The following is a 13,535-nucleotide window of genomic DNA, read 5'->3' as shown; positions in this document are numbered from 1 at the left end:
ATGTTTATTTTCTTTTCTTTCTCTTTTACAGAGATGGACTGTAACTAATTGCATTGCAATTGCCTGCTGAATCACAGCCAAAGTAATGCATTTAAAATTCATTTAGGCCAGTAGTCAGTTGACACCATAGAAATATAGGTAGCCTAGAATTTTCTTTTCCATGTAGTTGTATTACTTCAGCAAGACTTTTACACATATTGTAAAATTTTAGCACAATATATTTACTTTAACTCAGGTATGACTTTTGAGTATGGTATACAACACTGCTCTTTTAAATGTTTTTAATATTTAAACTGTTTGAATAGTCTGGGTTTTGTTCTTTGTAAATATTATCCTAAAATGATTTTGTATAAAAGGCATTTCCACAAGCCAGAAACATTCAATTTTATGCTTTTATTTTATATACAATACAAACATTGCAAAGTCACAACTTCAAAAAGTTTTAAAAAATGAATCTTTGATGAGTGCAGCGACAGCTGTTGAGACTAAAAACAGGAGCAATAAGCAAAGCCCATTCACACAAACTTATTACAGAACAAGTCAAACAAATACAAAAGCTATCAACAGCTGCTGCTGTATGTACGTCAGCAAGATCATTGGCAATCGGAGCTTAAGGAATCAGTTTGCGGTGATTTAGGTACAATTTCATTCCGGCACTTGATTAAAACAGAGGAGTGTCCAAAGGTTTTGTCACGTTATTATAAATAAGGCACAAATACATGATAATAATGAACACAGATCTCTTCTCAGGTGCCAGATGTTTAACCTATATGGTTTCAGCTTCACAGTAACAAGTGATGCAAGACTTGTCCACTGTGATTGTGATATCTGATTTCTAGTCAGTACATTCAAACTGTTTCCCAAACACAACTGTACAAGTTAGCATGAAGCATTTGACATATAGTGCTTTACAGGTGTCAACTACGTGGATAGTATACAACACAGTATACAAAACAGTAGGCACTGACTGTAGTGTCACCAGGGCAAGGTCAACAAGCTCTTTAAGTAAACAGCTGTTATTTAAAACTTTAATAATTAATTTGGTAAAATAATATTACAGTAACATCATAGTGGGGCCCTGAAGAAACTAAAATATACAATAAAAAAAATAATAAAAACAGGTACGAATCGTCTCCTGGGATACATGTTTTCAATGCCTCAGTCTCGGAGTAGGACTAGCATGAATGTCAAAGTGTTCCTTCAGCCTCTAACACCGACTCCTGTCCTGTTCAAACGTATTCCTTGCTGCTGGGGGGTCTAGAGATGGGGTACTTCGGCGAGGGTTTCCCCCTTGGGCAGGATGCTGCCAGCATGCCACCTCCAATTACAGCCAGGAAAGCTCCAGCCCATGCGATGAAGATGGCGGAGCCAAACTCATACCTTCAGGAAGAGAAGTTACAGTAGGTCAGAGCAGAGAACATAAAACAAACATGCACGATACATTCATCGGCACTGACAGAACGGCTGGACTCATGCAAATGTCTGGAGGGCAGGACGAGCTTAAATCCAGTATCTTAAATAAACAAGCACATCTAACGTGTTGGAGATATTGTATTCTGCTCGTGTACTTACTTGGTATTGACGGGGGTGAATGGGTCGTAGAAGGCCCGGATGATGTCGTGTGCGTACCAAGAGCAGGCGATAATGGAGCACAAAGCTGTGGGAAAGCAAAGCAGAACGTCACTGAGACTGTCTCGGGGAAAAGAAACAGACAATCGTAAACAAAAACAAGTTTAAGCGGTGTCTTACATCCAATCAGGATAATAATGCCTCCGGTCATTGCAATGCGAGACTTGCGCGTCTTGTCATCTCCTCCACAGTTGGTGCACTTCATTCCCATGCAGGCTACGCCCAGGCCTGCCACCGTTACAATAATGCTGACAATCATGAGGGCGCGGGTTGCCTGGAGGGCACCTGGGTAAGAGGACAAGAAACGGTTAATCCATCAGTTATTGTGACAAGTATTTAAATACTTGTAATAATAAAAATACAGGTAAAGGGTGTGGCAAAACTTGAAAGGCTGCACCAGTTTGGCACAAAAAAAAAAACATTATTTATATTTGAATGATTTATGTGATAACACTTCTATTAAAAGCCTAAACTTATATTGGCTTTAAGCATTGAGAAGTCACAAATTTGAGACAAACAAAGCACTGTAAACAAGCACTGTTCATGCACAACACAGTGGCCTCTGTCTCCTGTGGCTCATCGCCGCTCCCTATAACAACGCACCACAGAAACTGGCTCCAACCGGAAGCCTGAAGGAAAACTAAAGGGGGGTTGGGGAGTAGGTGTGTGGGCTTGTGTGCTTGCATGCAAGTCAGAAACAGGTCTAACCAGGTTTCAAGTTTCATTATAAAAAGAAAGGCACTCCCACTTTCAGGTGTACACAGCCCGCTTTTCAGCAGGTGGACATTTCGTAGCTTCAAACTGCTACCTATAAAAGAAACAACCATCTTTAAAATGTTAACAATGCTCAATGTGGCTTCGACTTAAGAGTAGGACTCAATTGTTCCTAAACTTGAAGTGTGTAAGCAGGTTTTTGAGCAGGTATTTCTGAATAATGAGCCACTATTTGTCTACTTGCTCCATATCTAACCACAGCTTTAATCACACAATGTTTATCAAAGTTGGTTTGTGTTCATGTTTGAAGAGGCGATAAGGCACAATGTGCTGCAGATATTTAATCAGATGTTTTGATAAGCAACTAGGGAGGAAAAAATAAAAAGGAAGAAAATAAGCCATTTTGGAGGAAATGGCCGGTTTGTGAATTTTTAACTCAAAGTTAACAAGTAACTTGCAGCTTGTGAACTCTTTTGAGTGAATAAGGCGAGTCAGGATAAACACACAGGGAGGGGACTTCATAGGAAACATATCCCTGTGTGACATTCTGGCAGTTTGTGCCTGAGGGCAGACTATCAATCAGTTGATTTCCAGACATGCACAGTGAATGAATCCAACCGTCATGCCACCATTGACCCATTTAGCCACTGCTTGATGAGAAGAGATAAGAGCCATAAAGACAGATATAGTGCAAGGACTTTCCTGACAAGGAAGCATAACAACTGTTCCAACTTCTTCATTTAGCTTTAGGCGTTCTTTTTCGAACATTGAGTAACCTCGTCATTTTATTGCATTTCTCTGAACGGCAAATGGCCCTTGACTGCCACATACAATACCCAGGAAGTGGGGCCTATTGTAATTGTGAAGCTCATAGTGCGTTTAATCTTTTTTTGTGAAAGAGTCAACAATTATGGGCCAGAAACTTAGCAAAGTAGTTAATTTGAGGCCTTACACAGGCCAACAGTTTGTGGGGCTGTTGGTATCCAGTTCTGTTGACTAAACAGTGGGTCATACAGGTGTTGTTTAACCTGTAACTACATATGCTGTGTAATGGAAGTCCGACACCTTGGGTCCTTTCCACACATGCAGGAAGAGGGGGGGTAGCCATGCTGAGGACAAGGGCTAATCATTGTCCAAGAAGCCTAAAAGCCATGCACACACTCCCTCCTGGGTTTTTTTTTGTTTTTTTAGTTAATTAAATTAATTCTGGCAGTTAAACATCAAACTACTCTGCTGTACAATTCAGGTGAGGCCTCACAGCTTGCCTTAAACCAAATACCTGCATTGGGGAGAGGTTAATGAGTGACATAAACCGGTTAGGCCGGAGGGGTGGGGGGTTCTGGGAACAGCCAAGAAGTGAGAAAATGGCCGAAAGAGAGAGAAGTTACTTCTTGCTCTCCCAACAGGTGCATGTCTTTTTTTTGTTACATCATTTCCCGCATCGCGTTTTATAGGTCAGTTAAATTAACTGAAACCAGTTTAATTACCAAGAAATAAACGTTTAAGAAATTAACAAATAGGCCCATATGTGATATGTTTAAGGGCCTACTTATTCGGCAGGAAACAAATGTGAGACATTAAAGGCATCACAGCTTTTCAAGGTCTCTCAACCCAACAGGCCTCATTAAATATGACTTAAAAAAATGGAAAAAACAAGAACTTCGACGACACACGCTGTGAGTTACTTACTGTTGAGCTGCAGGATTGAGTCGTAGACTTTGCACTGGATTTGTCCTGTGCTCTGGAAGGCGCAGGACATCCACAGTCCCTCGTACATGGCTATAGCTGTGATGATGTTGTCCCCGACATACGCAGACATCTTCCACTGGGGCAAAATTGTGCCAATTATCAATCCAATTAAACCCAGGAGGGCCAGGGCGAATCCCAAAATCTGCAGACCCTTGTTGGCCATTTCTTCTTCTTCTTCTTCTTCTTTTGTTCTTGAACCGACAAAGACGACGTCCAAATCCCACTCCTCTCAACCTGAAGGCTTTTTAGCTGAAGTTTGCTTTGTTGCTGGTAAAGTCAGCTCCTCTTGCTGTTATATATTTGTTTTCCTGTGCTTTCTGAGAATGAGCTCGCACACAGCGCTGATGGGACACTAAATGAGGTGTCTCGGTGATTCTTCACGCACCTGTTCCTCAGCCGCACCTTGAGTGGGGAGGGAGCGGCGGGAGCGAGCTTTTCTAGGCGGTTTCTGTTGCAGGTGGGCGGGGACGCGCACGCAGTATCGACTCATCAGGCGTCGCGGCAAACACCTGAAGTTTCATGATGTCAGGACTTCCGGGAGCAGGAACAGACCCCCATTAAGTCATATATCTCAGCATGAGAGCTGCAGATAGATAGACATGTGATTTTTTGATAAATCTGAGAATATCATGTGAAGTTAATTTGGTGTATAATGATTTGGTTTGTGTTGTTTATAATACATTATGATACATAAAAAGCATCTGGGGTTAATATTGTAAATGTCCCATTTATAACAAACCAATAAGTATCTTTAAATGTCATATTATTTGATTAAAAAACAAAGTAAAAGTGGACCTTGGGAGTCAGCATTTGTCATATTCCTGGATGTTTAACCACAGGAGAGGCTTGGTAAGCAGATAAAACACAGGAGGATTCAAAACCACAAGACATTCAGCAACAGCTGATCATTGTAATCTCTCTCTGCCACAATCTTATTCACTATTCATGATTTTTAAAACATTGGTAATCAACCTTTTTTTCTTTTTAATATGTCATGCATTTGTGTATACAGTACTACTTTATTTACTTTACATTATTAGATTGTAGACTGCACATTTCTTTCTGAAGTTATTGTTGTTGTTTTTTTACTTTCTAGTTATTATGTAGGCCTAATTCCATATTCCTTTTCTGTTTACTGATCAATTATATATTTGTTTATGTATATATAAATAAATAATAGGGCTGCAACTAATGATTATTTTAATTTCTGATGAATCTGTTGATTATTTTCACACTCAATTGATTAATCTTTCAGTTACCAACAGTCCAAAACCCAAAGAAAGGCAGCAAATCCTCACATTTAAGAAGCTGGAACCAGGAAAAGTTTTAAATTTTATTAATCGATTGTCAAAATAGTCGGCGACTAATTTCCTTTTGGTAGACTAGTTGATTAATCAATCATAGCAGCTCTATTAAGCAATACTGTCATAATATTTTACATTTAAAATAATTATAATGAGAAATGGCTACAAGACAGCACAGTACCATACATTTTGGGCTAATAGATTAGATCAGAACTCAAGCCTGATGTTTAAGTTGACTTCTTGCATTCGTAATTATCCTTAATGTTTGTTGTACACTTTTTTCATGAATAGGTAAAGCAAAAAGGAGATGTTTCCGAAACTTTGTATTAAAGCCAAGACATGAAGCCACTACACCGGCCTACAGTCTGTGAAGGGCTTAACAATATGAGTGTCAAAATGGGAAGTTGAAGTTGTAAGTGGAAGTTGAGTGAAAAATTAAGTTCCATACAACTGAAATAGTATTAATATGAAACAAATAAGGCTGTGTATCACAAGACATTTCACCATCTATTTTCAGGACAATATGAATTTCATAAACATATCTGTGAGTAAGTTGTTGTACTCATTTGAACTGCAGAGTTCGGGGAGGTTTAACCTCACATAAACTTTAAAGGTTTTAACTGAACAATCATCACCTGAACATGGCAGCTAGGAGACGTGAGCCAGGGTACCAGAAGGGATCTGACTTTTTATGGAAATAAGGAAGCCATTTTGATCATTAACTTCTTGTCAGACACATGATTTACATGGTTGCCTTTAGTCAAGTATAACTTCCTGTAAAAGAAAAAAAGTGGTTACTATGTATTTTGTCTTCATCTTGATTTACACGTTTCATGCAAATATCCCATATCATGTTTACATGTGTATGTCTGTCTATTCAAAGCCCAAAGCGGATTCTAAAATTAAACACTAGTCTGATATCACAATCTTATATACCATATATCATTTTGTTGCCATTGTAGTTTTTATATTCAGCATGTACTTGTGTGTGGGGGGCTGCCATGTGCCTGCCTGAGTTACAGGAGACATTAAATGGCTCTCTGTACACTGCGGCTTGGAAAGCAGAGTATGAGTCATCGATGCCTGATACTGTACTGAGTCTAGTGTGAGACTCAAAATGTAAACACACATTGTCCTTTATCATGGCTCATTCCAATACATCTCACTGGTAAACAGATTGGGTTTGTCAGCTCCGGCTCATGATAATTATCTGTAACCCTCACTTCCCCTTTAGATGCTCTTCTGGGCTGGTGTGTTAGACAATGGAAAAAAACAGAACTTCTTTTTTGTCTTTCCTGTAAATAATTATAAACAAATCTTTTCCCTTAAGTTCATATCCTATCTTTATGTATATTATGTCAGCGTGAATAGTAATACAACTATTTAAAAGAAAAACACTTCCCTTGATCCTTTACTATAGTAAACACCTCGAAAGGTGGAGCTCTGAGTAGTAATCCAGGAGGCAGAGACACTGAGTTTTGTTTTCAGAGCACTGCACCCTGAGGGAGAACAGTTTTCAGATGACTTTTTGCTCTGAGTTGTTCACACTCACATCTTTGTTACAAACCATACATGCGTGTCTAATGGCGAAAACTACCTGACTGACCGGTGTCTGTAAGAATCAATTTCGCTTTTGCCTTCATTTTGTCTTGTACAGTCATGTTGTGCACCGGTAACAGCGGCTCCACAGTCACAGTTTGACCTGGTTCAGTGGCCTCACCAGTCAAACAGGTTTTATTGAGCAGCTGGTGGTATCCAAGCAGTTCTTAAGAAATGAAAAAATCTAAACAAGCAATTTACATGCACAAGCACATCTAAACAGGCACAGGCACGTAAATGTCTAAATATATATAAAGTGGTTGTCAGGTTGCGTAAGCACTACGATACTTGCGCAACACTGAGAATTTTTACATTGATACCCACTCTGTGAGTCATCACCGTATACTCTAGGTAAGGCACGGTGAGCGAGGAGTAAATATTTTTATCTTGTCACAATTTTCTCAGCATGTCAAATGAGTCATCTGAAGAGAAACAGATGACACTGAATGGAACAATTTGGATGTGTTTGTTGTGCTTCAGAGGGTGTGTCTACTCTTGGTCAGCTGTCTCAGTTTTTGTATCCACAAAGCTCTTTTACAGAAGCCCTGACAGGCAAACATTTAATGCTTCCCTGTGTTTATGTCTTACAATAAGGTGAATAAAGGTTTTTCAGTCATGTTCCTAAAAAACATTTTCATCTGGGAAACTTTGGGGAAAGTTTTGTAAGGGGAAAGAAAGAGAAATGTTAAAACAAATGTCTGACAAAGGATTTCACCTGGTAAAGATAAAATAAACAAATAAACAAACAAATAAATAAATAAGTAAATAAATAAACTAGGATCTTAGAAAGTTCATCCTGGCAAACCTTTTTTTCATATGTGTTTTTTGAGTCATAAACACAAGAGAGAAAACAATTAAGATCAGACTTAGAAAATAGATCACATTATTTTGTTCCTCCCTCAGTACCTTTCCATATAAATCCCAAGTCAATGACAAAAAATATTTTTAAAGTTTGACTTTATGGCTTACACTGTATTGTTGACCTTAGAGCTGACTAAACCTCTAAAAACAAAGGACCACTTAGAAAATGACAACTTAAAGTTACATTTCACTAAACAAAATAAGTTATTACCTGAAAAAAAAACTTTCCTTTGATATTCTGAGTCCTAATTTTTTGGTGGTTAACCAATTTTTTTTTTCTCTCTGTCTCTGATCAGATGTTTTCCAATTAGGATTTAACCTCGCCATCTGACACATGTGCACTGATGTTACCCTAATGCCTCACTCTAATCCGTTTACCCTCAGTGTGCATGTTGTACCATCATTCCAGGGAGCAGGCTGTAGGAGGAAAGGTTAAATGAGGTTTCATGAAACAAACAGAACTTTGAGGCGCAAGACTGTCATCTGGTGGTTGATGTGAATATAAAGAAAAGCTGACAACACATGCCCATTTTAGCTCTTACTCAGTAAATAAAGCACCATATTTACATGATGTGTATAATTCTGTATGAAAGAACTAGACAGCCGTGTTTGAGGAAAAAGTTTAATTTCAGAAATGATCAAATGAACTCTGAGCTTCAAATTTGTCATGGTCTCAAGGCATTCCTGTGGTTATTTAAGAATCACCAGTTGGTTTATATATAAAGTGTTTGTGAGCTTTACTTACCTGAACATATTTTAAGTATTCTCTTATACCAACAGTGTATGACTGCTGCAATGTTCAAGAATAAAGATTTAACTGGACATCATGTGACTGCATTTGGGGCAGCCTTATGTTTTCCATATTTTCAACCTGGGAAGTGAAATATATCAGATTACGTCAAATAAAAAAGAATAGAATAAAAAAATACACCACTCAATTTAGTACAATTGGTATACAATAGTTCCCAGGTTTTGTTTTGTTTTTGTTTTTTGTTCAGGAGCAACATAAGAAAGAAATCAATTCACGAGTTACAAAAATAACAAAAAAATACAAGCTTTTAATTTAAAAAAAAAGGCCACAAGAAGCAAACGCTGTATACGAGAATTAATAAAGTTTTTCCTTCCTAATTCAATTGTGTTTTTCTGTTCTTTTTTCTCGCCCATTTCTATTGCATTTGCAAATTTGATAAATGTAATTGCAAATGGACACGTGAGAAGAGTGAACACATACTTTTCTTCTGCAGTTCTGAGAGACAGTGGTGGATAAAACTGTTGTCACATGTCAGAAACTATAAATGTAAACTGTCAGCTATGAGACATAATCGACAATGATCTTCCAGTTAGAAGTGTTTGAATTATATCCAAACTGACAAACATTTAATTCCTTGCAGTTTCATTGTTTTTGTATAGAATGGCATGATTATAGCTGCAACTGTTAAATGCTTGAAATGATGCACTTAAAGGGGCAACATGTAGGACCTATAGATGAAAACATACATGAAATAAAATGATCAACAGAATGTGATGAAATAACAGTTTTGACATTTCAACGTATCTATAAAAGTTTGCATGCTAACCTGCTAGCCCCAATCCAAAGCTTCCACTCTGGATCCCTTGGTGCATGGCTAACTGAGCTAACTAGCTAACAGCAGGTGCAGTCAGTAGCAGTTAGTGGTTACTCTGGTAATTTGCTGCCTCCTCTTTGTTTTAAGTATGAATTTGACAGGTGGCCAATTCTTACATATTGCACCTTAAAATCGCAGTTAAGCAGAAAAATTGGCATCTTTGTTTTGTGATGAAGAGATCCATTGAAGCTAACATGCTAACCAGCTAGCCCCAGGCCTACAAAAACCTCTTTCTGCCAGTGGTCCAAAGCTCCTGCACCAGTGGCATAAACACCAACACTCTCCTTGTAGTCTGGCTAGCTGCGTAGCTAACCGAGCTAATAAGCTAACAGTAGCGACAGTCATGGCTGTACAAAAAGAATACAGTTAGCATCAGTTAGCAGTTACTCTGATGATATGCTGTCCCTATGTGTTGGGAGTATGAATTATGGTGATTAGCTCTTGCGTATGGTACATTTGAGATAGAGGTGTTCCAGGTTCAATCAGTCGAGTGATGAGTTATAAATGTCGACATTTGTTTCTGTAATTTCTTTTGTTTGATGAAATATTGAATGGCTTTTGTTAGGCATCATTTTCATATTTGTTACCCACTATAATGTGCACTTCTGGTGACCTTGTTCATCATTTAATCATTGGTTGTACATCCACCTCATCCCGCGTTATTGACATAAACGATTATATAACATATTATATTATCATTTGATTGTAATGAATATATAATTAATGGTGAAAAAACAGTTGAAGCGTGTGTAGTCTGAAGAACATTGGCAGCCAGTGCTTGAGAAACATAATTAAATGCAACACATGCACATAAAACCTCCAAGGTTGTGATTTTCCCACGTTTGTTCAAATTTAGCATGTAGAGGCCTATAATGGAAACATGCGCAGGCTGAGGGTAATTGGTTCCTCCAGCTATCGTGAGAACTATATTTGGTTTAATGCCTTAATCCTTATTTGCTGCATTAAGAAATATAAAGCTCCATTCAGTCTGAGCGCAGACAGCTCATCTCTGTGTGGGTTTACTGAGAATAATCTTATATAAATGCACGAGTCATGCTTCCATGAGATTTTAGATGGCCCAGTAAAGCACAGGGAGGATCAGAGGAGGAAAGAGGGCTGGGTGACCCCGGCTGAGGTTACGTCTCAAAGGGGAACTCGTTGTGAAAGTCAGTGACAGCCCAGGGCACACAATAATCTGCTCAGATCAGATGCTGCTCAACTTCAGCTTGTTCTGGAGGATGACTTGTAGCTTAATTATCCCAGTCTGTGGGACATGAGCCATCATCCATTTACCACGGCTATCACGGAGAGATTGTAATGTCTAATTGACTTCTGGGTAGTGAACTAGAAGTAATTGCTGCTATTCATCCATCTGATACATTTTGGTTAAATAAGCCTGGTTCTTTGAAAAGACAGATGAGTCTTCAGCAGATCAGACAGATGTTAGCTTGTTAATCTAAAACCAGATGATATTGTATAGTGTCTGGGCTGGATATATATATATATTTTTTTCTACATTCATATTTCAGCTTATAATCAGTTCTGCAGATTTACATGAACTTTTTCATACATCATGCTACATTTGGTGGATATGCTGCAAATGTAAAGTTGAGCTGTCACTGTTACTCCGTCATGCTTAACATGAAAATATGTGACAGCTGACCTATCTGTATTTGTGTTCAGAGGGTTTTATTACGACTATAAAGCTTTACTGTCATGGCTGATAGCTAGAGGAGAGATGTGAGGAGGAGTGACAGTACGGCTTTTGTGAAAGGTCATGAGACACATTTGAGTCTAGTTTTAATAAAGGATGACAAAATTAAGATAAGATTACAGCATGTGCAATTACCAACAGAAACTGAATATGACGGAGCAAGAGTTATTGTAGCTACAGGCGTTATAGTGAGATTTGTCTCTAGACAGGCAAGCTTGGTTTATGTGCCCTGTTAACCAAGAGTCAGACAAGTCACGGGATTGGGACTATTTCGAGTCGATATTTTTTGATAAGAAGTTGGGACATCAGAACGCAGGGCGATCTGCAGCTGCGTTTGTGGCAGCCAAACGTGACGCTTCTCTGACCCTAACCAAGTGGTTTTGGTGCCTAAACCTATTCAGAGCATACACACAGCATTGTGACAAGAGAAAAATTGAAAATTGAACCAAAACAAAGTGTCTCTGCATGACACTTGAAAACCTTCTACAATAAAAGCCCCACTGTTTTCACAAATACTGACAGTATACACTGCACTCACTACACATAAATACACCGGTGAGGAGGGGAAAAACAATAATCTGTTCAAACATTAATTTTATTGCACAAGTATTACACAATAATGTGTAATAGGGTACTGCAGAACACTTGGGGGCAGGTCAACACCAATAACCTCCTCTGCAGATCTTCTTCTCATGACTGTCTATTATAGTCTGTTCTTTTCCTCCTCGGTGGCCAACTCAGACTGCGATGGGCCCAAAGAGAACAGACCAAGAGCTGCTGGTGTCTCACATCCCATTAGTCCAATCATAGATCCCAGACACCTGTATGATTCCCGAGCTCACACGGTGCTGTTGAGTGTGATGATGCAGCTGTCTTCCATCATCTCCATGGTTTTTAGCATGTTAATGGGGGGGAAAATGGAAGAATCCTCACAGGAGGGGATCCCCCTCTGGGGCTGATAACTGCCAGTAGGCAGCATGACTAAAAAGCCCATCAGCCCATATTAATTGGACATGACATGACATAATGATAATCATTACAAATGATTGCCTTCAGTACAGAGATAAGGATGTGTTTAGTCTAACTTGGCTTAAAGACTGGAAGCAGAGGGAAACTGCAAGTCCGGCTTTGGTAGAACTGAATAACTACCAAATTGTTCATTTCGCCCCTGTTTACAATGTTGGAGCGCCGGCACTGACTTTGTTGTGTATATTGCATATTTAGTACAGCAAGGTGGGACTGTGAAATGCTTGACGCCGACAGCAGCAGTGATAGGTGGGAATAGCTTGCCCAGTTTTGTTTTTCAATCCTGATCCTGTTTCCCTGCCCAACACACCTGATTCAAACGAATGGCTCGTTATCAGGCCTCAGCAGAGCTTGATGACGAGTCGATCATTTGCCTATTTAGCACAAAAAGCCCACACTGATGTGTCACCTTGGCAGATAACTTAATAGTCTGCTTGTTAAAACACGGTATGAATTTCATACAGGCTGCTAGTGTTGAGTGTCGTAGGGCATCCACTGTGTGTGTGTGTGTGTACAGAGAGATGAAGCTAACATTAGAAAAGCTGCAGTTTTTGTGTTTCTGCTGTAATGTTAGCTGTGTGCTAAAGTACTGTAAAGTACTGTAGGCCATTCCAAGGTTTACATTGGACAAAGTGGATTGATTGATTGGTTTTATTGTATTATTATCAGTAGTAAAAGCTTCATGTGATAATAGACAATCCTAAGAAATTAGCTTTTGTGTTAGTGTTAAAGGTGCAATATGTAAGAAATGAGCACATGTCGAATTCATACGCCAAACAAAGGGGAGCAGCATATCAACGGAGTAGTAAATGTAATTTAAACTTTTTTTTAAAGAACATTTGTAACACAGCATTTGAGTTGTAAGTTTGACTTTGTTTGAACATGATTATTGACTTAGATGTCCAAGTGACTGGAAGAATTTATGGAGATGTATGCACTCCAGATAGCCAACCTTTCTGTTGGCTGCTGCAGTCAAAACATCTCAAAACCAGCACTGCTAAACCCACTATTAAAACTGCTCACATGAAAAGGCACAGCTTATTTGACTACGATTCCTCACACACAGAAAGAAAAAAAAGAGCATCAGGGCAGGTGAGGTCAGCTGGATCAGCCTGCCCGGCTGGGACCTGTGGAGCCACCACCTGTCACCTGTCTCAGCAGGGGCCTCCACTTATTTTAAAAAAACACTGACTTACTTTCTAGAAGTAATCATACTTAAAAATATTTTTTAATTATATCGAGACTACTCATTTATTAAATCCTACACCTCAAAAAGGGAAGAAAAATATGCAAATAACTTGCAGCACCTTGATT

General features: G+C 38.9%; 1 protein-coding gene across 1 annotated transcript; it reads right to left on the bottom strand.

Annotated features, from left to right (window-relative positions):
- Nucleotides 1–378: 378 nt before the first annotated feature.
- cldn7b (claudin 7b) lies at nt 379–4,515 on the bottom strand. Its single transcript, XM_084374576.1, has 4 exons — nt 4,033–4,515; nt 1,750–1,914; nt 1,573–1,657; nt 379–1,380 (listed from the first exon to the last, which is right to left on the bottom strand). The coding sequence occupies exons 1-4, from the start codon at nt 4,253–4,255 to the stop codon at nt 1,230–1,232; spliced, it is 624 nt and encodes a 207-aa protein (XP_084230702.1). The 5' UTR covers nt 4,256–4,515; the 3' UTR covers nt 379–1,229.
- Nucleotides 4,516–13,535: the final 9,020 nt, after the last annotated feature.

The sequence above is a fragment of the Pagrus pagrus genome, assembly GCF_965226575.1.
Source record: "Pagrus pagrus genome assembly, chromosome: 14".
Taxonomy (NCBI): Eukaryota; Metazoa; Chordata; class Actinopteri; order Spariformes; family Sparidae; genus Pagrus; species Pagrus pagrus.
This window is presented reverse-complemented; position numbering and strand designations above follow the sequence as displayed.